This window comes from Lytechinus variegatus, chromosome 5, assembly GCF_018143015.1.
Source record: "Lytechinus variegatus isolate NC3 chromosome 5, Lvar_3.0, whole genome shotgun sequence".
Taxonomy (NCBI): domain Eukaryota; kingdom Metazoa; phylum Echinodermata; class Echinoidea; order Temnopleuroida; family Toxopneustidae; genus Lytechinus; species Lytechinus variegatus.
This window is the reverse complement of record NC_054744.1, coordinates 21,259,599-21,282,236: the sequence shown is the minus strand read 5'-3', so window position 1 is coordinate 21,282,236 and position 22,638 is coordinate 21,259,599. Positions and strand designations below refer to the sequence as shown.

The window sequence follows — 22,638 nt, the reverse complement described above, 5'->3', positions numbered from 1 at the left end:
ATACAACACTAATAAAGTCATCAAGAATGGATCCTTTTCAAAATGTAACTTTTCTCACTTTTATACTGTAGTACTCAACAATTCCTTTATATCAGTTTCTGGCCTCTCTACAATAATGTAGCAGATGAAAAATGGCTTTGACAGAGCAGCGATGTGATTTGCATTTCACGGAATAAATTCCTTCTACGTTGCCAATAACCTCATCTGAATATATAGCACAACATGAATAAATTTCTCGCTGATGGAAATCAATGCCAAGCATACATGCAGGAATTGAACCACAACCCTCTGATTAAGAGATTGGGAGTCGGAACCACTTCACATAATGCTACTTACACATAAAAGTTGTCTTATAAGACCATTTATGAATGTTAAATAAGAACTTCCTGCTTGTGTCCAAGGAATGACGTCTCTGACCTTACAACAGAAACAAATAGCAAATTCTCAACTTTAAAGTTCTGGGTGAAGATAATAACAATCCTTATGTCAAGGGAGAAATAGCCTGCTATTCCACTTTCAAATTAAAGTTATACATATGTGTAACATTAGCTTTTTCTTTAAATATCTTGTTTCATTGCAATGAATGGTTTCTGGTCCTACTAATATGCTTTTCACACTACTTTTTTCCCTTAACCCCAGGAAATTGGTGGGGCTATGGGGGGCCTTAGCCCCACCAATTTCCGGGCTAAAGTTTAGCCCACTTCGTTTTCACACTACGTTTTAGCAAAGTGGGCTAGCATGGTAAATAGTATGGTAATATCTGGCCCTGCAAAAAAGCAGGGTTAGCCGGCTTATTGTGGTGCTAGCACCGCGGTGCTAAGAGATGCAGTGTGAAACAAAACTGGGCTAAGGAAAAGGAAGTTGAAATTGCACATTAATCACGCTCTGTATGGTAAAATCATCAATATTCATTAGCTGTTGGATAGTCCGGGGTTAAGGCGTTAACCACTGCTAAGCAGATAGTATGGGGTTAAGAAAGACAGTGTGAATCCAAAAAAAGATAGTATGGGGTTAAGGATAGTATAAGTTTAAGGAAATGCAATGTGAAAAGCATATGAGTGTATACAAAAATGAATAGATAGGCTGTCAGTCTTGGAAAGGCTGAGCTTATACCTATTATTTTTAAAGGATTACTTTTCCTTCTCTTAAGGCCACCGCAGACCTTACGATTGTTCTGCAACCCGATTTTGGAATAAAATGCAGTAGAATTTGATGCTAATATTTAAACATGGCATATCTTACGGCGCAGTGTTCTAAATCATTGTGCGAATACCTATGTTCAAATCTGTGACGATGCTATCCTTAATATAAAAGAAAATTTAATATCTAGTCATACTCTTAATGATGTCGTAGCAATCGTACCATTAGCTATGATTTGTAACTAATTTGGCCTTTGCGCCAAAATAAAGGCTTGCTATCATTAAAAACAATTGTTATATTAATATTCTTTTGGTTAATTTGAACCTCAAAAAGATACTCTTCATTCACATATCAGAAAATGAGAAAAATGCGATTTGTTCCAAAATCAGATTGGACCAATCGTAAGGTGTGTGTGGTGGCCTTTAACCCTAAATAGACTGGGCTATTTCGACGCCTAAGAAGACGGGGTGGGCTGATTCAGCCCCCCCTTATGATCTCGGCCGTCGATCGCGCGATCGCGACGAAAATTGGCACACGCGTTACCCATGGCATTATCTACAAAACTATAACATCAAATTCTGCAAAAAATCTCATGTCTCATTAATTATGCTAATTTATGCGTAAAATCATAAGTTTGCTCTAATTAATAAAATAATGCCCCTGAAATGCTAATTTTTGTTTCACATACTCTAGATAGGCATTTGATCAAATTGATTTTTAAAAAATTTCAAAATCACATTTATTTTCTCATGTATTCTATTGTTTTCTAAATTTCTTATGTATTTCTTTGTTTTTCGACTTTTTGTTTTTTATTGTTTTTTCAATGGAAATTGTCAGGGACTTTATTTTGACCATAAACAAGATGAAATTAATTGATTTTAAGCAGTAAAAGGAAAAATAATGATACATTTATGAATTTTGGCTAAGAACACTATTTGCATTGGATTTGTACACAAATTCACGTTTTTTAGTAATTTGGGGTCTGCATGCACTTACAAAATGTTGCGTAATTTTGGAACCGCGTACCCGGGGGTCACAATTTTGGTCTCAAAAGTTGCGCGAGACTTGAAAGTAAAAAGTCAGCGAGCGACGCGGTCAAAAAAATTCTCGCAGCGGATTTATCGCGAAAAATGTCGAGGGGGGGGGGCTGAATCAGCCCCCCACCCCAGTCTTTTTAGGGTTAAACAACCTCATCTGCATTTATACTTAAAACTTGTTACAAATAGTCTTTAACAACCTGAAAGGTGGATTGACATGATCGGAGCTGCTCATACTGCTGCAGCTGAGCCCCGGAGTGTTACCTTAAAGTTATCAGCATTGACTAGATTGCCAGCTCTTGAGAAATTCAGTGTATCCTTGGTTTTGATTTGCTGAGACACACTGATCTATAATTGCTACAATGCTAACTGACAGAGAATGATAACTCGTTGCTGATAAGCTTCATGAAAGGGTGCCCAGAAATCCATTCGCAAGGTGAATTCCTCGTGTTGACCTCCTTGGCTCTGACAGTGCAGCTTGAATAAGTCTTCACCTTCCTGTACAACATTGAGATCCAGAAGTTTCTTATGAAATGATCACCTGTCTTGCTTCATCAAGCCATTCTACAAGGGATCCCCATTGGAACATGGTTTTCAAATAGCTAGAGTTCAGGTCTTCATTCTCTTGAGCTAACCAGCTTGAGTCTGTGTCTTCATCTCCTGTATCTGTATCTCTTGAATCGGAACCATAACTGGAAGATACTATTGCTGAACTGACATCGGAAACCATGGCGATGAGAGTACTCCCATTCACGATTTACGATCTTGAAGGCTATGTCCTGTCAAGTAAATTAAAAATAAGAAGGATAACAATCATTTTCTCCTCTATTATTCTATTGGTTACATGTATGAAGCAAACGAAACCTCTTTCTATACTCTCATGTCCATGTTTCACTCTTCCAAAAAGCTTTTAAATAGCACATACTTCTATTCTCCCAGAAGTACTGTGAGAAATACACAGTGCATGTCAAAAATTCATAAGCTATTTTCTTTCATCGCCCCCCGAAAGAAAATCCTCCAGTCAGATAAAATCCTTATCAATAATTATCATCATCATCATCATTTATCTTTGTCGGCAACACCATCAACATTACCATCACCACCATTATGACTTTTCTAACCATCAGCCTAATTGTCATTCCATATCACTGACATTATCAACACAAGAAACAACATGATCACTATACAACCACCATTATTATAATCACCACCACCGCCACCAGCATCATCATCACACCATCACCATCATCTACAAAATCATTAACCTCATCCTCTTCATAATCCCTATCATCAGCATCCTTAATGTTATCACTATTACCATCATCATCAGCATCATTGCAATTACTTCTTAAAAAAAAAGGTTTAAAAAAATGTAATAAATACTGGAGGGGGAAAATGGGGTAAAATGCTGGATACTTTGCCTTTTAAGAACAAACTCTTACCTCATAAGGTGGGCCTGCATGGAATGTTAGAATGCCAAAGTCAGGTGTTTGAGCGATTGGTGTTAACGTGTACTCTGGAGTTTTCCTCTTGTCAATGAGGTCAGGAAAGAATATCTGAAAATAAAAACCAATAAAAACATGATTTGTAGGGATTTTTGTGGTACCAGTTTAAAGGTAGGAGGGGTTGGTGGGTGACCTTTAAAGTCAAGTCCATAATAAATGACCAATTTGATGTCAATTGCTAGAGAAAAATCAAGCAATCATAGTACTGAAAATTATATCGAAATCAGACAATTGTAACAATTTTAATTTTTGTTTGATTTAACAAAAAGAACTATATGCACAATGAGGGAGAAATGCCAACAAAAGAGTCAATTATGCTAAACACTAAGCAAGTATTTCATTATTTGAAATGTCCTTTTGTAGATTTGAACTTCAAAAAGAAAACTTATGAAATATTTCATGATAAAACACAAAAAGAAATTATTAATGATAAAACACAAAAAGAAAATTAATATTTAATTTCAATGGATCTCTTATTTGCATGGCATCCATGTGTATATATTTTGTTTTGTAAACCAAGCAAAATCTTTACAAATTAAATCTTTCCTATTTTGCATCCAATCTCAATGAAATGTTCAGACTTCTGCTTGTTTGATTTTGTTATTCTTTTCATAACAACAAGTAGTAGTTGTAGCATACATGATTTCTAAAACGTAAAGCTGCAAAGCTTTCAAACAGTGTACATTGAAACAATGGTAAATAATCTAATTTCAAACAGATCTTTAAATGGGGCTGCAAATGAGCTGGATCCACTAGTGTAAATTACAGTTATTTCCAGAACTTTTCACAAGCATGGGATCAGCAATTTATGATCCTTCCTCATGAAGGTTGAAGATAATGTCTCTCACACTTCATCTGGTTTGTTGCCCTTTAAATTCTCCAACCATAATTTTGTAAAAAAAAATATGCAAAATAAACGGTACAGAAAGAAAGCAGGGAGGTAGGTCTGAAACTCTAAAACAAGGAGGATGCTCACGACAGAAAGCAGTGGAAGGAGGGAGTGTCATCATGGTGCGAGAGTAGCTAACCGTTCCTAAGAGGAAAATGTTGACTATTTTAAATGAGGAAGTGAAGATAAACAATTCTACCCTATCATACTCTCCGTCTTGCTTCTCATCTCACTCATACAAATACCTCCACTTCTCCATCATCGTACTATCCAGTCGTTTAGACTAACCACAATAAGACATGGTAAGATATAATGTAATCGACACCATAATTCAACGGTTCTACATTTGCTCTGGCGACAATTGCTCGAATAAAAATTCCACAAACTAATCAAATATCTTCAATCCTAGATTTAACACTATAGCTTACCCTAAATCTAACATAAAACCTATTGCAACCCTGACACTAGCCCTACAGCCTGAGCCCTAGACCAAATCAAGCCCGGAGCAATTTCTGCAGGAGCTAATGTCCTGTCACCAATTCTTACATTCCTTGGATTCAACAGAAAACCCCATGACCATCTCTATTATGAGGACTAGTGTTGTCATTGGAGAGGTTGGTGCAAGTCAGAACCTTCATCTACTAAAAGAATTCTGACCTGCATGGCATTAAGTTCCCCTCAGAACAAGAAAAATGATATGAAAACTATTTTCCTAACTATAAGTTCTGAAAACAGACAAGTATTTGACCCCTGAGCACCGAGGCAAAGATTGGGCGATAGCATTTCCATTTTCCACCACTGACAAGTTCCTGGTGAAATCACTGATGAAGAGCAACTAATATTTTAATGAACTCACATTAAACTTGTACCCTTGTACAATCTTTGGGGGTGGATTGTCCATGTCGTAATGAGTCTGGTTGTACTTGTTCCACTCAAAGCCCTGTTTGAAAAAAAGTTATAAAAAACAAGCTGGTAATCTTGAAGCTAGCTTATCATTTTTTTTTGTTAAAAGAGGTTTATAATCTTTTGAAACTTGTTTTCTTCCTTTTCTCAATCTCAAATATTCTGATCTTGATCTCAGACATTCTGTTCTTGGACCAAATACTGTTCAATATATCCATTTAGATAAACTGGTAATGGACAAAAGTGACATTATGCAATACCAACTTACTAGGTCATTTTTAGGAATGGTTCATAAATAAATATTTATGAAGCATTTCTAGATATACAAAGAAACTTTATTAAGAGGAACTAAACGTAAAGGTGAGCAAAAGATTTTTTTTTTCTTTTGGGGGGGGGGGGATTTTCTGACGTTTTCTAAGATATGGCACTTTAGACTAAAACTGCATGCTATGAGACTAAATATCACATTTAAATTCTAGCTATTGGGACTAAAAGTACCTCAGAAAACCTGAAAATGCACTATTTTCAAGTCATTTGTAAGGTTGTGTATAATTACAATCATTTATATCAAACAACCCCTGATTAAGACAAACTTGTGATAATCATTCATGAAATTCGTGGGTCGGAGGGGGGGGGGGGCAAAAAGTCTTATTTTTCACTCACAGTGTGCACACGGTTGAAGAATCTGGGCTTACGAGGTCTGTACTTGTCAGACCACATGTATGGCTTTTGTTCCAAGTTGACCTCCACGGCAAAGGTTGATTCGTCTTTACCCATTTCTTGCTTGGCTTTCTTGATAAATTCTGTCTCAGCATCAGTCTGTTAAAGGAAATGAAGTAATACTTAGTTTAAGTAGCCACCACGCATATTGTAAAGCCACTTACAATGCAATGAATCACTAAATACATAATTTCTGTAAAACAGAACTAATTTCATTCTATCCTAAGTTCTTTCTCTGTTTTGTTTATTAAAGATACCTTAATAAAACTAGATTTTTTGAATGCTCACACCATCCTGGGACCCCAATGGTGCTAGCCAAACAGGAGTTCTTTTTCAATACGTGTAAAGAAAGCATTTATTTTAAGATAATTTGACTACTTTAAAACATCGGTACAATTCCATATTTGTATCATCCATTATAATAATCCCCATTTCTATCTGGTGGGGCCCCAGTGCCTTCCACACACTCTATTTACTAACAATTTGAATTCTGTTCATTGACATTTCAACCTGAATTCATTGCATTTATGATCATCTCTTTCAGCTGGAATCTCACACAGCATCTTTTCCCTTTCTAATCTTCTCACTTCAAAATAATAAGGGATCAGGAAAGCGGAGATGAAATCCTGCATGAGAATAAACCACCCAAAGACAATGGAGTTGCCTACGACCTCAAAAACTGCATGAACACTATCATAATCAATCAAGAACAGAAGTGGGTAATTTCCAAAGTCTCCGGATCTTTGTAAAAAATCTTAGCAACTGATCGTAGAATTTATATGTATGATTAATTGGAGTGACTACAGTGTACAAGAAATATACCTCCATCACTAAATGCATATTATTAAATGAAAAACTACCAACATTTCAAGAGAAGGAAATGACAAAACAATGCTTTTTAAACTGTTGACCTCAGTAGTTAAATGGACGGTTTCCATAAAATCATGACTTGAACTTCTTCCCAGAGAAAAAGAATTTGGTCTGTACGGTATGCACTAAAATCAAATTAACATCGCCACTTCTATAAAACAATTGTAATTTTTTTTTTAACAATGTTCTCATCCATGATTCTTCTAAAAGTACAAGAATCCATTCCTGCAAGTATATAAATGCAATTCAAGTTCTTCATCACCCACAATGATTTGTTGTTGTCGGCAACAAAACAAAACCATAAATATGAAAGCCAAAAACTGCAACTTACCATCAGTTACCAAAGGTTTAAACCTTTTTAATAAAGCACAATCCTAGACAAAATCTTACCTCCGCTGATCCTGTACTGATAAGATGTTTCCTTGCCGTCTCCAGCTTGAATTTATCCTCGTCCGGATCCTGCACAAATATCTCTATAGAGAGGTCCTTCTGCTCCAGGAGCCTGGGGCTGTAGTTACCTTGGATGTACTCCACATAGCTCTCCTCTGCAAGATCCTCTTCAGTCAAAATGGACTCTGGCCTATAAGCAGAGATAGAAGGTAAAATATAGTCACAGAAAACATTAGAGCAGGCTTCAAACTTCAATATAGCTCTCCTCTGAAAGATCCTCCTCAGTCAAAATGGACTCTGGCCTATAAGCAGAGATAGAAGGTAAAACATAGTCACAGAAAACATTAAAGCAGGCCTCTAACTTCAATATAGCTCTCCTCTGAAAGATCCTCCTCAGTCAAAATGGACTCTGGCCTATAAGCAGAGATAGAAGGTAAAACATAGTCACAGAAGACACTAGAGCAGGCTTCAAACTTCAATATAGCTCTCCTCTGAAAGATCCTCCTCAGTCAAAATGGACTCTGGCCTATAAGCAGAGATAGAAGGTAAAATATAGTCATAGAAAACATTAAAGCAGGCCTCAAACTTCAATATAGCTCTCCTCTGCAAGATCCTCTTCAGTCAAAATGGACTCTGGCCTATAAGCAGAGATAGAAGGTAAAACATAGTCACAGAAAACACTAGAGCAGGCTTCAAACTTCAATATAGCTCTCCTCTGAAAGATCCTCCTCAGTCAAAATGGACTCTGGCCTATATACAGAGACAGTATTAGTAGAATATAGAAATAGAAAACATTAAAGCAGGCTTCATTTTTTTCATTATTAGGATAAGGCCACTTTTATAGGGCATATTTTTTTTCTTCCATTTCTGAACCAATTTGCTGAAACAAATATCTCCTGTATCTACAATTCAACATAATCTGAGAGGAACTTTCATTCAAGCTGACAAAGTAGTTATATATTAACAAAATGCATAGATGCATATATATGCATAAATGTATATATATTTACAATCTTCAATCCTATGAATATCATAAGAATATGACTTTCAAAACAAGCGTGAAATACAAAATTTAAATTAAAAAACAAATTAAAAAATCAAATTACTCTTCTTCTGCTGCAGCTCCGCCCACTGCTCCTTCTTCGCCTCCTACAGCGCCCTCTACATCTGCCGATGAACCAGGCTTTGCTTCATCTTCTTTCTTCTCTTCCTCTTCTTCATCATCCTCGGAGGGAATGTCTATCTCAGCGCTCTCTGTCAATGGCTTCTCTTTTTGTTCGGTGGGGTCCCAACCGGCTGACGTAGACTCCGCCGAAGGGAAGAGGGGTGCTGCTTCTACTCCTTGCTGTATGAATAATGGTTTATAATTCATTTTCAACATTGACTTCTCTTTACAATGAATTATGAATAGACATCAATGACAAAAGATCATCACAAGGGCATACTAAGATAACAATGGTAAAAATATCTAGTCTCTTTTTGGATAGCCAATTGCTACAGCAATAAATGGATATTTGTTTGGTCAATCTACATGAATCTATTCATTCCTCTATTTATCAGGCACATTCAATAATTCTAATATTCATATCTGGTATTCGATTTGTTAATCCATGTCTGGGATCGATCTTAAGGTGATATTGTCATCGTTTTATTGGGAAATTAAAGCGTCAAAAGAATTTTGTGATACTTGATTATTAAGCTTTTACATGCATTCCATTTCTTTTCACAAATCATTCTCCATGGCTGATATCGCCAGTAGCTCTGAAACTGAACTTGTCAACACTCAAACAGTTATTTTGAAAAAAAGAAAAAAAAAGAAAAAATCATAATGGCTCCGGCAACCACTCTCAGTATGCAAAGGTATATACAAGTATAATTTCATGTGATATTTAAGTTTTGAGCTGCATAGTCCTAATAAATATTAGATTTAAATTTTAAATTCAACCTACCTGTTGTCTGAGAGCAGCTAATTTATTTCTCAATTTCTCCTGATGAAGTTCCCTTAGTCTAGCTCTGGCCATGTGTGCATCTAACTGCTGCTGTAATGACTCCCAGTAACCTAAATAAACATAGCACACACATTTGCACACATGTATTGAGATCAAAGCAATTCATCTGTATATGGTTAGCACACAAATAAGGCTGTTTTCAAAGTCTAAGTGAGCAGCAATAATTCCTAAGTAAGAGATTGTCATGAAATTGAAGATCAAAATAAACCAGGAAGTAGCTGAGACGTGAAAGAGCATGATTTCAAAAATAAATTCTCACTATCACATAAACATAGGATGACATAGAAAGAATAGCTATTTTGGTGTTTGAATAACATAAATAGCTCATCACATGCAGTCATGTGGTTGATTGAAATTTATTGAACCATTTAAACAGACAATTCACAAAATATACAAATACAAATTGAATTATAAAATATAAGTAAGAAATTACAGAAAAAAAGAGGAGAGTAAGAAATGTCATCCGTCTTCATGGACTTCCACAAGTCCATACAGAGGCATACAAGACCTCACAGAAACCATTGAGAAAATTTTGCACAATCCCAATAAAAATTGTTGAACAATATAAACAATAAAAATTTGGGATTCAATTTAAAAATATTGAGCTATGTTCATATCACCATGTTCATACGGACAAATAAAGAAAAAGAAATTTGAAGGTTTCAAGATTATCAAGATATCTAGGATTGAACAAAGCCTAGAATGGTATGGTTCTGTGTCACCCTTAACATATCACAGCAGTCCATGAGGGAAAAATGGTCTGGCAATTCTACATTTATTGAAGCACATGATGATACATGTATGTTTGTCAATGCAGGGCTTTATCTTTACATAAAAGATTTTCATTTTATAAAACATGTAGGGTTGTGCAACTGATATTGAACAACATTTAGTAAATCATTCTTATCTCAATTCCTCTCTCTCTTTGGTACACAATCCTATGTTTAACAAGACAAAAAATAAGTACAAGTAAAACAATACATATATCTAAATCACTGAACAATTGAAACATAGAGGGTAGTATTTACCGATATCGACTGCGTTGCCACTCTGTATCCTCTGGACGATTTGACTTTTTAGAGCCAGAAGCTGAACATGAGTCTTGTTCTTAAACACGTTGGCAACATCAGAGCTGACTGATGAATTGATTCCTTCTCGTCGGTCAGAAACCTCTGTGGAAACATATCGAGATATGATATGTTAAATAAAAGCTCTTCGATCTGGGGTATCATTTAAATTAGGGCAACACACCAGTCAAATACATTGGTCAATTAATGATTTTATTTTTGACATAGGTTTATTTCAGTAATATATAAATGAATTAAATCATTTCTTTAAAAGCCCATGAAAAATATTGACAACAAATTACTAACAATATGTAATTGAACAAAGTATAATGTCAAATACCTGCCTCAAATATAAATAAGTCTCCAAGTTCATCTGACACTACAGTCATGATTTTTCACCCCTCATTTGTATATTATTTTTCACGATTAGTCCACAAAACTTCACATCAGTTTTGCCCTTTCTTGTTATTAACTACCTAAAAACAAACAAAAAATCTGTTCACTTGTTCCTGAGATCTTTCCAAAACTGTAGCTGTCATTTACTTATTCTTACCCTGTCCTTCTGGAGTGATCTTCTTGAGTTTATTAAGTTCATCTTCAGCGATGACTGTGATATCTTTCCAAAATTCCACATTCTTTCCTTGCTCCAGCTCCACGTACACCTTGATGTCTTCCATCAAATCTTCTAGATCAGGGATGGTCAAGCCCTACCATTAGAATAATGATAATGACAATGATAAGATAAGGAAATGATATATACCCTATTAGACTGTTGCAGCATACAATGTATTCTGTCTTGCCAGCCAACTATTCAAACTTGGGTGGAGAGAGGCAAATTTAATTTATTGCCTTGCAAAAGGACATAAGAGTTAGAGTGGGGATTGAGCCACCGACCTTGTGTTATGTGATGATAAGACATATCTCACATATTCATTATTATATCAATACATAGTCAATACTTAATCAATACTTCTACAGGAAGTATACCAGCTCCAACTTTCATTAGAAAGTATTACTCATTCTTCCAGTGACTCTTCTGATGCACACACATTTTATGAGTTTCTAATTCACTACATTTCATGTTCTCCCTACAAAAGGTCAACTACCCCAATTCAGAGTAAAGTTATGACGTACAGATTGTTTTGGTCAAGCGTCCAAGGTTGACCAACACCTAATTGTTGTTAAGAGTCTAGACCAGACCAATATAAAAGGGGTTCACTTCTGAACCCAAATCAGACTGTTAGAGATTATTACAGATTACTTTATAGATTGTTCCAGCATACAGACAGCTACAGAAGAGTTTATATTTTATACTGCAGAATTTATATTATCTTTATCTTCGGAGTATAGTCACCATCAGACTTACTCATGTATTTATCATCATCAAGTTATCATCATATATAAGAACTGTACATCCTGCAGTGCTTGTCTCATTTTAAGTCTGGTTGAAAGTAAAAGAGCAATAAGATCCAACCCCAACACAACACTTGTGTCTCAAATAAAGTATTTAAAAAAAAGTTTATAAAAATAAGGCAACAATGCTGTTCAATGTTAGTACAAGTATCATCATTCAAGAACTAAACAGTCTTTCTTGATCAAGTTCCCTGTAAACCATGATGCCTTCCATAAAATTTTCCAGGTATGCAAAGTGAATGAAAAGATGTGGACAACATATACATTTGTGTGACAACAGATTAACTTTGCAGATATTTCTCATATGACAATGATCAACATGTTCTGTACAAAACACTTCCACTTTGATTTCTATTTTACTTCAAATCTGGAGAAAAGGAGTCCTCTGCTCCTTTGCCTTGAATCTCCACAAAGTAAAATAAGAAAATATGAAAAAAAAAAGAAGTAAAAAAGGTTCTTCAGTGACCACTTCCCCCTCCAACAATTCAAGGACAACTCCTATGATAGTTGTAGGAATTGCCATATTGGTAAAGATATCACTAGAGAGATAAGCACTCAAGGGATGTATCAACGGATTGAGATGCATTCTACGAACATGTTTGTCAGGCACTTAATCCATGGGAGTTTGTTCGCCTGGGGGAATGTCCTGCTACACTCTAGAAGATATGGACACCACTTACCTTGAGGACATTATACGGTTCCTGCATCTCAACAGAGATATCTTCATCATCTTCAGCACTGATGTACTGTCCTAGCAGATCAATGGGTTTGCCTACAAAATGATAAATGGTGATGAAAATTATAAAGCACCTTCAAATATTCAATAAAAAAAAACCCTGGTTATTCAGAAGAGTTTTCCAGTAAATGTAACTCTTACCAATCCTTAACATGCTTCCATATCTTTTCTTTCTAAAATTTTGATGATTGGGACAGAAATGACTCAAAGATGATCTGCTAGCTTTTTTATTAGTTGTTGTCTATTTAATCAAATAAATCATACATATATGTGAGGCTACATAGTACTGAGTAGCTGCACTATATAAATGACCATATCAAAATGACAATTATCATCTATATACGGTACATATAATAAAAGATGCTGTACAAACTACAGCCTGAAAAGCCAGAAATTGGAAGTTGTCAATGGCTAAAACCAGGCAAAAGCCTGAAGACTGACATCTCTGTATCATGTTCAATTACAAAATCTCATAAAATTCACAAAGAAGCCAATTTTGTTTGAAGGAAATCTCAGATTCATAAATATTCATTACTCATTATAACTGGATGAACATAACCCACTCAATAAAAAGTGAAGAATGTTCATAAGGTCCATACAATAAACAAGTATCACTGTTCTTTCAGTATTTTCAACACCATTTTGACCCTCTCCCTTCTTTGTTCAATGGTACCAAAAGGAAGATTACAACTCAATAGAATATTCATGGAAGGGATCAATGATTCCAGGGGGGGGGGGGCAATTAATGCTGCATTAATTAAGTACTCCTGTTCTTTATATTTGGTCATGTAATCGTATCAATGCTTATCACATACGCTAGCAATAGTACTAACAACCACTTACCTCTGCCATCTTTGATTCTGACCTTAGACCTTAGTTTAGCTTGATTTAAATGGAACTGAAAGGAAGGCAGAAAACATGAAGGAGGTTTAACTTGACAGTACTTCAGATTCAAATCAGTGTAGAAAATTTATGAATGACAATAGTAAATTAAATCATCAAATTGTTCACTGTACATGTAGGTGCAAAACTTCATGCAAAAGAATACAAATTATTAACACATCATATATGTGCATGTCATACAGAAATATAAAATTTGATATGATTCATGAGAAAGCCTTGCAAATTTATCAAAATATTGTTCTCATTAGTATTGCATTATGTGATCTGTCTAAAATGAAAGGTCATAACATCTAGATAAGTCCTTCTGCTATTATCAACAATATACGAAATAAACCCAGATTTATGTTAATACCACACCCTACTTGGGGGTTGTTAATGCAAAATCTAATGAACTTTTGAAAATTATTATTATTATTTATTCGGCATGATGAAACATAATACAACATATACAAACAATAGGATAAGGAGAGTCACATGGATGCCGGGAAAGGAAAAAGATTAACTAAATAACTATAACCCGAAGGTCTTCCTTCCCAAATGAGTCATAAACTAAAGATTTAACTACTTAAATGAATATGCAATAAAAAAAAAGACACAAGAATCAACAATATGAAGTTTAAAACCAATCATTAAAAATTCAACAAGGTTGAGTTTAGAATACTCCCTTTTGTGCTAATGCCCCTGCACATAGATTCCAGTATTTGATTCAAGTCAATTCTCCCAAAATTGATTGTTTTGTAAACCGTAAGATATGGTGCACTATGGGGAGCAAAGTACTAAAAAATGCTTGTTATTATTGTAAATATGAATCTGTTTCATTACTTACATGGTCTTCCTGTCTCTCCCATTCCTTGTAATAATCAGCTTCTCTTGCTCTCTGTAACTCTTCCTGTAAACACAAATAATACACCCAGTGTTTAAAAACGATAAGTTTAGTGAAATCAATCAGACTGTCATCAATTCAATCTATACAAGAATAGAATAGTACACTTTCATCAAGCTGGTTTGAGAACTTAAGACAGAAAATTCACCCACTGAATGGTATGCATTCCAGGGCAAAACTGTTCAAACAAGAGTTGAGCCATATCATGAATAGTTTATTACCATTATGCCATTCATTGGACTAATTTTACTCCTTTAACTTAGTACTTTTTTTTAACCAGATCCTAATCCAAATTGTACAGAAAGTAATAAACATTTCACCAATATTCTTATTTATGGGCGATTCCATACGTGTCATAAGGGACACTTTGACAACAGTTTCTAGTATCCTAGCCGAATGCTTCAGCAATAAAATATTCTTTTTTTGTCAATGATAAAGCTATAATGGGTAGTCATGTGAAAAACTAATAACCTACACACAAAAATTGATTATGAGTAAATTATAGGTGAAAATGTTGTGTGTCGTACGGGATGCAGAAATGTCCCGTATGACACGCAACATTTTAAGCTCTAATTCACCTATGGACAACATATTTTTGTTGGTTGTCAGTTTTTTGCATGTCTACCCAGTAGTACTTTAATATTACCACCAAGCAAATTGAAGTTTTTCGTTCCTTTGGACAGTAGGTTGAAAAATGTTGTGAAAATGGCTGATTTTTCTAGCATGGAATCGCCCTTATACACTTTTGAAAACACAACAAATAATGAAGTTAAATAATGATAAGTGGTTTCAAAATTGGCAAAGACGATACAAATGGAATTTTAATCAGTCTGCTATTTGCATCTTTGTTGGCCAGGGAAGATGGGAGCCAAAATTGTCCATCTGTCCAACCAACTGATGCACTTGTGTAGCATGAGATGCAGTTTAATATGGATTATGGTCACTTGATGGAATTGACAAAACACAATCAAAAACTGAAGAAAAAAAACTAAAGAAAAAAAATCAAGAAATGTAAACATTGATTTGATGTAGAATATCCTTGTCAAAAGTACAGAACCACCTTTTTTTACGAAAAATACAAATAAAAAAGAAATTAGAGCTCAGTCATGTTACAGGGAATATATTCAAGATCTGTCAATGAAATTCTAAAATAAAATTATTGAAATTATATGCGCAGATTTTTATGAAAGCATGTATATAAATTCATAAAAATAAATGGTTAAGCACAAGAAAATGATTTCGGATAACGTGCAGTGAAACTTAGAATGAGTTTCGGGAAGCATAATTAAATGTAATTCAATTTTTAGAAAAATGTTTAGGAATTGATGTTAATTATATTAAGCTAAATCTTTGGTGAATGCATGTACTTCAAATTATTACAATCAACAAGACAATTTACAATAAGATTTGTGCTCAGAAGGTGCACTTCAATTTCCAGAATCCTTTCATTTTCCTCCATTTACACTCCTTGTCAACAATCCACTTTAAAAGTTGACAGCACAATAAAAACTACATCAAATATTCATTTACCAGATGGAAAGAAAAAAGCAAGTCTTACCAGTTCTTTGTCTCTCTGTTCTCTCTCCTTCTCTCTCTCTATTCTTCTCTGTTTCACTTTCTGAAGCTCCAGCTGAAATATACAAACATAACGCAATGATTAAATGCTAGAATATTTCAGTCTTTCATAAAATGATTTTCCTACATACAAATTCAGCTGGTTTTTGTTCAATCAATACCAAACTGCAAACATATTTTTTATTTTGTTTCATATCAAGTTCTATAAATAAAACATCAAAATTATATTTATGTTAGTCATACTGTACAAGTGCTTTTTTATTATTAACATATTGCTATCCACTTATCTAAAAATGTGAACATTCCAAGTTTAATGAACTAGGTCCATATACCTATTTATGATGCCATTTCAAAAACTTAAACTTAGGTTAAGATTTGATGTTGACACTGTCGCAGACGTCAGAAAAGCGGCGCCTATAGTCTCACTCTGCTATGCAGGCGAGACAAAAAAGAGCCCTGAAAAATTCCCAATCACTGCACTGTTAAAAGCTATTTGTTTAACTCTTTGCACGCTGAATTAATTTTGGGGGGATAATGATGACAGTTGTTTCCATGTTATTTTCTTTAATTCAAGATATCCATATTGCACCAATTATACTTATTATTATATAGATTTTATCCAAAAACTACTGACTTTTATTAGCTCATATATAATTTGAAGATAGGGGAGAAAACTAATTATTACAATTGTTGAATTTAATTGTATGAATGTGCAAAATTGCAAGATCAGCGCACAAAGGGTTAATGTTGCATATTTAGGCATTAGGTTGTGAAGAGTAGCTGCTGAAAATAATTTTTTTTTTTTTTGCCTGTGTTGTCATATCTGACAACATTCCTTCAGTTTGATGGCTAGGATGCACATGTGTCTTGTCAGATAAAACAATGTGTCAACCAAACATGGTGTTGATAAAAACCCTTGGACTTTGTAGTGTCAAATTCTTACCCTGTTCTCAATCTGTTTCTTTTTAACAAGTCTCTTCATCTGGTCTGGTTCAACATCTGTGATGCCCAGTTTCTCATTTTTCTGTAATAATACCGGGTAAGTAAAGAAAAATATCACACTTTGGCATTACACTTGCATGACTACAAATTAATGAAATACTAACAATCAACATATGAATTAATGAACATATATGAATTTACGATATAGTTGTACTTTTATGAAAATCTTTCAATAAATTCATGAATATTTTGATAAAAAATACAAACATATACTATAATATAACCAATCCTTCTTTCTACTGTATTCTGATATTTCTGTGATGGTTTTATTTCACTATTTTCTCCTGCAAGTCAAACATTGCTTAATTTCAATTTCTGAACATATAGCCATCGCTAGACACAAACACAACCTCTAAATCATGAACATATCAAACCAGTGAATATACTGGAAAAGTCACAATTTCTTTGAAATAAAAATAATGTGGTACACAGTACATGTAAGTTCAATTAAGGACTTTAAAGTTTTTTTGAAGTCAGCAATCTTCTTTGCTTCTCAAATAATAGAGTATGTCATTATTAACCAGCAAAATAAATGACAGTTTAAAACAGATAAAATGTGCTCTTACCTTAACCCACACAAATGTGTCCAATAGATTAGGATCTCCAAAAGGGTTATCTTCATTGGTATAGCCCTGTTAAATAAAAAAAATCAAACTACATAATTCAGATATAAAACCAGTAAGTCAAATTTGTGCAGCAGTAGCAGCACCTAAACAATACAGATTTTCCTGCTCAGATTTCAACAACTCTGGATTGAACAATTCAATAATATGATTTCAGTAAATTCATATGATCACCAAGATCAACATTAACTGACTAACTAATTAACAGAAGATTTAAAACAAGACAATGGATCTCTATCTATACACAGATACTGGTTATGAACATTATTCATTACTTTCATTAAAAAAATGTAATATCTAATTAATAGCATAGCATTACAAAATTTCTGTTTTCAATGGCATAAATTCAAAAGTGTGGTTGGTCTAAATCTGTGCATAAATCCTAAAAAAGATAAAAATGTAAACTTCTTGTTAACATTTTATTTCACTTACTTTGTTCTTTCCCCATGTTTTAACATTGGAGAAAACTATTTTGATTTTTACTGACAAACAGAATAAACAATTTGAGTGTCAAATGAGATGATAAATTATACCCATAATGCAAGAGATTTGTGAAACAAATGTCTATCCATAGTTAAATCATACCTCTAGACAACAGTTTGAATTGAACCCGGTGGATGTTTCATAAAGCTGTCCATGTTATACACAACTTGAACATCTTCTTAAGTGCTGACTCAAAAAAACTCAGCATAAGAAAGGGTCATCAGTCATGCATTATGTCATTTCTAACTTACAGCTCTATGAAACACTTAACCGAGGTCAGAATCTAGGTGTACATCTTTTTATTGATCTTACCATCATCTCTTCATCCCATCCCATCTGTTCTTTCCTCTTCCTGTCTTTCAGCTGTTTCTTGGCCATTCGTCTCAGCCTCTTCTCTTCCATTGTCTCTGTGGCTTTCATCACTGATTTCTTCATCCTGGTCCGCAAAAGCAAATTATCAAACATATGTCAGTCTATATTTATTTCCATAAAAGGGAAAGTTCACTTGATAATAAGTTGGTTTTATTTAAAGCAGAAAATACAGAGAAAAAGGATTGATTAAAATCTGTTAAAGAATATCAGAGTTATGAACTTTCAAACTTTTGATTTTGTGATACAAATTTCCCCAAATGCCAACAATTTCTCAACAATTGGAAACCGTTTTTATTTCTGTGGTGAATATACTGCCCCCTTTATTAGAATATATTTTTTTAATCATATTCTCCCCCCCCCAAAAAAAACAGAATTTGAATTAGATGGTATATGAGCAAGCTGCTCACATATAACATATTTTTTTTTTAAGTCAAAATTTACAATGCCTTTGAAGGATTTTGATCAAAACATCACTAATGTTTTTAATTTGTCAGCTTTTATTAGAACTATTAACCATCAGGGTGAATCTGCATACAAAGTTGCCCTTCCATTAGAAGAATAATCACTTAGCTTGAAGCATAATTTCAGACCAGAATATAGATATTGTGTTATTTACACCTTATTAGTCAAAATTTGCCTTCGTCAAATAGATTCTTTAGTCAAAGAGATTTGACTCAAGAAGAATCATCTGTACTTCTCTCAGCTGTTTTATTAATGACTGCCTAATTTTTGATAATTTTCAGTTGTTATTAATTTATCATAGTGCATCAAGATTGTTCTCAGCTTTTAGTAAGACCTGTCATATCCGACATACAAAGATCTCAGCTTGCTGGAATTTATTTTTCCGCTACTTTAGTAAGACTGTTCAAACAACTTACTTTTCATCAACAACAGTCTTCGGTCTGACATCAGGTTGTTTTATAGGAGAGCGAGATCTTGTCCTGCTGCGAGACCTTCTCTTTTTGTGCTTATGGCTGTGATGGCGATCTCTCTCTTCATACTTGCTTCTAGACCTGGACTCTGATCTGGATCTAGACCTTGATCTGTGCTTCTTTTGCTTCTTGTGTCGCCGTCTATCTTCCTCACTGTCACTGCTCTCTGGTGTGGACCTAGACCTTGACTTGTATTCCTTTTGCTTCTTGTGTCGCCGTCGACTCTCATCCTCGCTGTTGCTGCTATCTGGTGTGGATCTAGACTGGGACCTGTAGCTCTTTTGCTTCTTGTGTCGCCGTCTCTCTTCCTCACTGTCATTGCTCTCTGGTGTGGACCTAGACCTTGACTTGTATTCCTTTTGCTTCTTGTGTCGCCGTCGACTCTCATCCTCGCTGTTGCTGCTATCTGGTGTGGATCCAGACTGGGACCTGTAGCTCTTTTGCTTCTTGTGTCGCCGTCTCTCTTCCTCACTGTCACTGCTTTCTGTTACACTTCTGTCAGCAGGAATAAAAGGAATACAATGTGTCAACAAAGAGTGACAAAATGCAATAGTGTGCGTGTTTGTAATTGAGTTTGTCAGACATGTATAAAATAGATATGATTATTTGCGTCCGGGACCGACCTTTAAGGTCACCATACATGTACGAAAGACATGACAAGGGTCCGAATCTCGAACCTCTGAATAAATTTGTAACTCCCCTCATAGCTTGGATTATAGGTGCAGGCCACTATGATAAGTTGAGCAGGAATCTGAAACAGGAAGAAAAAATGTACATGAGTTTCTATCTAAAATTCTTTTTAAACACTAGCAAAGATTTCCTTAACCCACCTATATTACAGGGTAATTTTATAGCCCTCTTTCTTTTTACATTTCATTTTTGCAAAGTGGGCTGACCCCACCTATATTATGGGATTATTTGGACTTGCAAAATAATAGGGTGAGCCAAGAAATTGCAGTGCTTAGATTGACAGTATGGGGCTACAGTTGCTAGTGTAATTATTATAATACTAATAATTATTTATAATAGCGTATTAAATTTTAGTATTTGTTAAATAACAATTCTTATCTATAAATTGTCCGTCAAAACGGCATTTTGTAACATCCTAATTGAAGGTATGTCATAACGAAGAGATTCAAGGGTCAGGCCTATATTATTTGCTTTGTTGACAAACGTATCGAGGGATCTACACAAGATCGGTCTGGTACATGTAAGAAACCTCTCATTTTTGCCATTTATGGTGAAATAATTTTTATCCCTTTATATGCATTAGGCGTACGAAGGTTCATAGATAAATACAATTCAACCACATAAACCGATTTCACCCTGTAAATACGGATTTCCCAGGGATAACCATCCGGGTATGTAGGTGTTGCTTATGACTGTATGGACAGAGTTTCAAGGCTCCATGATGAAAAAGTATATGTCATCATGGAGTCCTCAAGGCTTGGTGCCGCGCATGGCCCATGGGCATGGGGCAAAGCGTTCAAGAGAGCCAGATCTCCTTGTCATAGCTCATATACGTACAGTACATTACATCTACGACTTCGCTACCATACATGCATTTTATTGTGACATTCGATTAATAAAAATTAAAAATAACATTAAAAAACAATGACAAGTCAAACTCAAACTCTGACAATGGCAATGCTGAATCATGAATGCAAAGCCAAGCCCAAAGGCAAAGGCCAAAGCAAAGAAAGTAAATAAGGCCTGAAATTAATTTACCTCGCATTACATTAAATTAGGCAAATAACAAAATTCCACCTTGCTACACACACACTCTCTCTCCTCATAGCTTATCCCTCTAGAAACTTCTTTGGAAATCCCTGCAGCAGTGGAGTCCAAAGAACAAACATGATTGACGCACATCTGCAGTCCAGACCACTCATGGTTATATCTCTGCCGCCGACTACAGGAGAACTGAAGGCACGGCGCATTCAACAAATGATATTAATTTATGAAAAATCAATACGAGGACTTACAGAATGAAGTCATCCTGCGAAACTTACCAAAAGACACTACAATTGAAAGACTGGACACAAAAATTATCTTACACGTAAATCGATGCAAAGCGTTACGTGAAAGTCGGCAAAGTGTTCAATCTTTTTACTGTAAAGACTTTGGTGGAACGCTAATTGACAAACGAACGGTAGCGCTTGCGGGGTTTCGTTCAAGGTACATAGAATTTTCTATATTTTTTGTTTAATTTGTCGTCGTTTTGAATATTTTCCAAAAAGTATTACCATCAGCAAAAATAAGAAAAAAGTACGTTTTTTAAGTTATTGCATTTATTGGGGTCTCTATTTTATCAAACAATTATTGGAATAGCGCATACAATGAATCATGAATCTAGTTTTAAAAATACCACCAAGCTGAATTAAGGTTGTATTAGGCTGTATTAGCGCCACCAACGACCTTCCTTTTATTTCTGTGGAAGAGACGTGCGAAGCCACTTTCCAGGCGCAACCGATATTGCTCTTTTTTGTGTTCTTTTTAAATTAAAAAAATATGTTAAAACTTGAAAATGGAACGCTTTCTACCACAAAAAGCTCTGGTGCGTAGCTAGCGGAATGGGTTTCGCACTTTCGGTTAACATCATTCACGTTATGAAGCGATGTTAACGACAACTCTAAAATCCACTACAAAAACATGTTGGTTGTGCGAGGTTCGTATAGTATATACTAACCTCGCAATAGTGTGAGTGGTCTAGACAAACACACACAAAATCGTAATTCGTATAGGCCTAGGCCTATACCGCTACCTTACCGGTAAGGTAACATACCCTACATGATTTGTGGTACATGGGACCACACAGATACACTCCGACGGTTAAACTTGGTACGAATTTCCAATTGTTTCAAATAAATATCGTACCTTTTCCTATGCCTTGAATAGTCTTTACGTCTTTCTCTTGATCTTGATCTACTTCGCCTTGATTTCTTGTCGCTTTTAGATCTACCCATGCTGATTTGCTTAGAATTAGAAAATCGTCGCGGCCGAAAGATTAACGTTTAAAGCGTGAATCAATGGTATCTTCGCGAAATTAAAGGGGAATGAAACCTTGGGAACAAGTAGGCTTGTGTCGAAACAGAAAAATCAAAGAATAAGAACAAAGAAAGTTTGAGAAAAATCGGACAAGTAATGAGAAAGTTATGAGCATTTGAATATTGCAATCTCTAATGC

At 34.9% G+C, this 22,638-nt stretch overlaps 1 protein-coding gene across 3 annotated transcripts; it reads right to left on the bottom strand.

The window, feature by feature from the left end:
• Positions 1 to 1,004: 1,004 nt before the first annotated feature.
• LOC121415708 (cactin-like) lies at positions 1,005 to 22,478 on the bottom strand. 3 transcript variants are annotated; one of them, XR_005970034.1, is made up of 20 exons: positions 22,330 to 22,478; positions 19,920 to 19,947; positions 19,399 to 19,760; positions 18,461 to 18,584; positions 17,609 to 17,674; positions 16,984 to 17,064; positions 16,024 to 16,095; positions 14,409 to 14,471; positions 13,523 to 13,577; positions 12,624 to 12,715; positions 11,084 to 11,237; positions 10,492 to 10,635; positions 9,404 to 9,513; positions 8,561 to 8,799; positions 7,455 to 7,644; positions 6,138 to 6,293; positions 5,428 to 5,511; positions 3,620 to 3,733; positions 2,327 to 2,956; positions 1,005 to 1,568 (listed from the first exon to the last, which is right to left on the bottom strand). XR_005970034.1 is itself a non-coding variant. In XM_041609019.1 (18 exons), the coding sequence occupies exons 1-18, from the start codon at positions 22,416 to 22,418 to the stop codon at positions 2,831 to 2,833; spliced, it is 2,508 nt and encodes an 835-aa protein (XP_041464953.1). In that variant the 5' UTR covers positions 22,419 to 22,478; the 3' UTR covers positions 2,275 to 2,830. The 3 variants fall into 3 exon arrangements, 1 of the variants encoding a protein (XP_041464953.1); XR_005970033.1 differs by having other exon boundaries at positions 19,399 to 19,947; XM_041609019.1 differs by lacking the exon at positions 1,005 to 1,568 and having other exon boundaries at positions 2,275 to 2,956; positions 19,399 to 19,947.
• Positions 22,479 to 22,638: the final 160 nt, after the last annotated feature.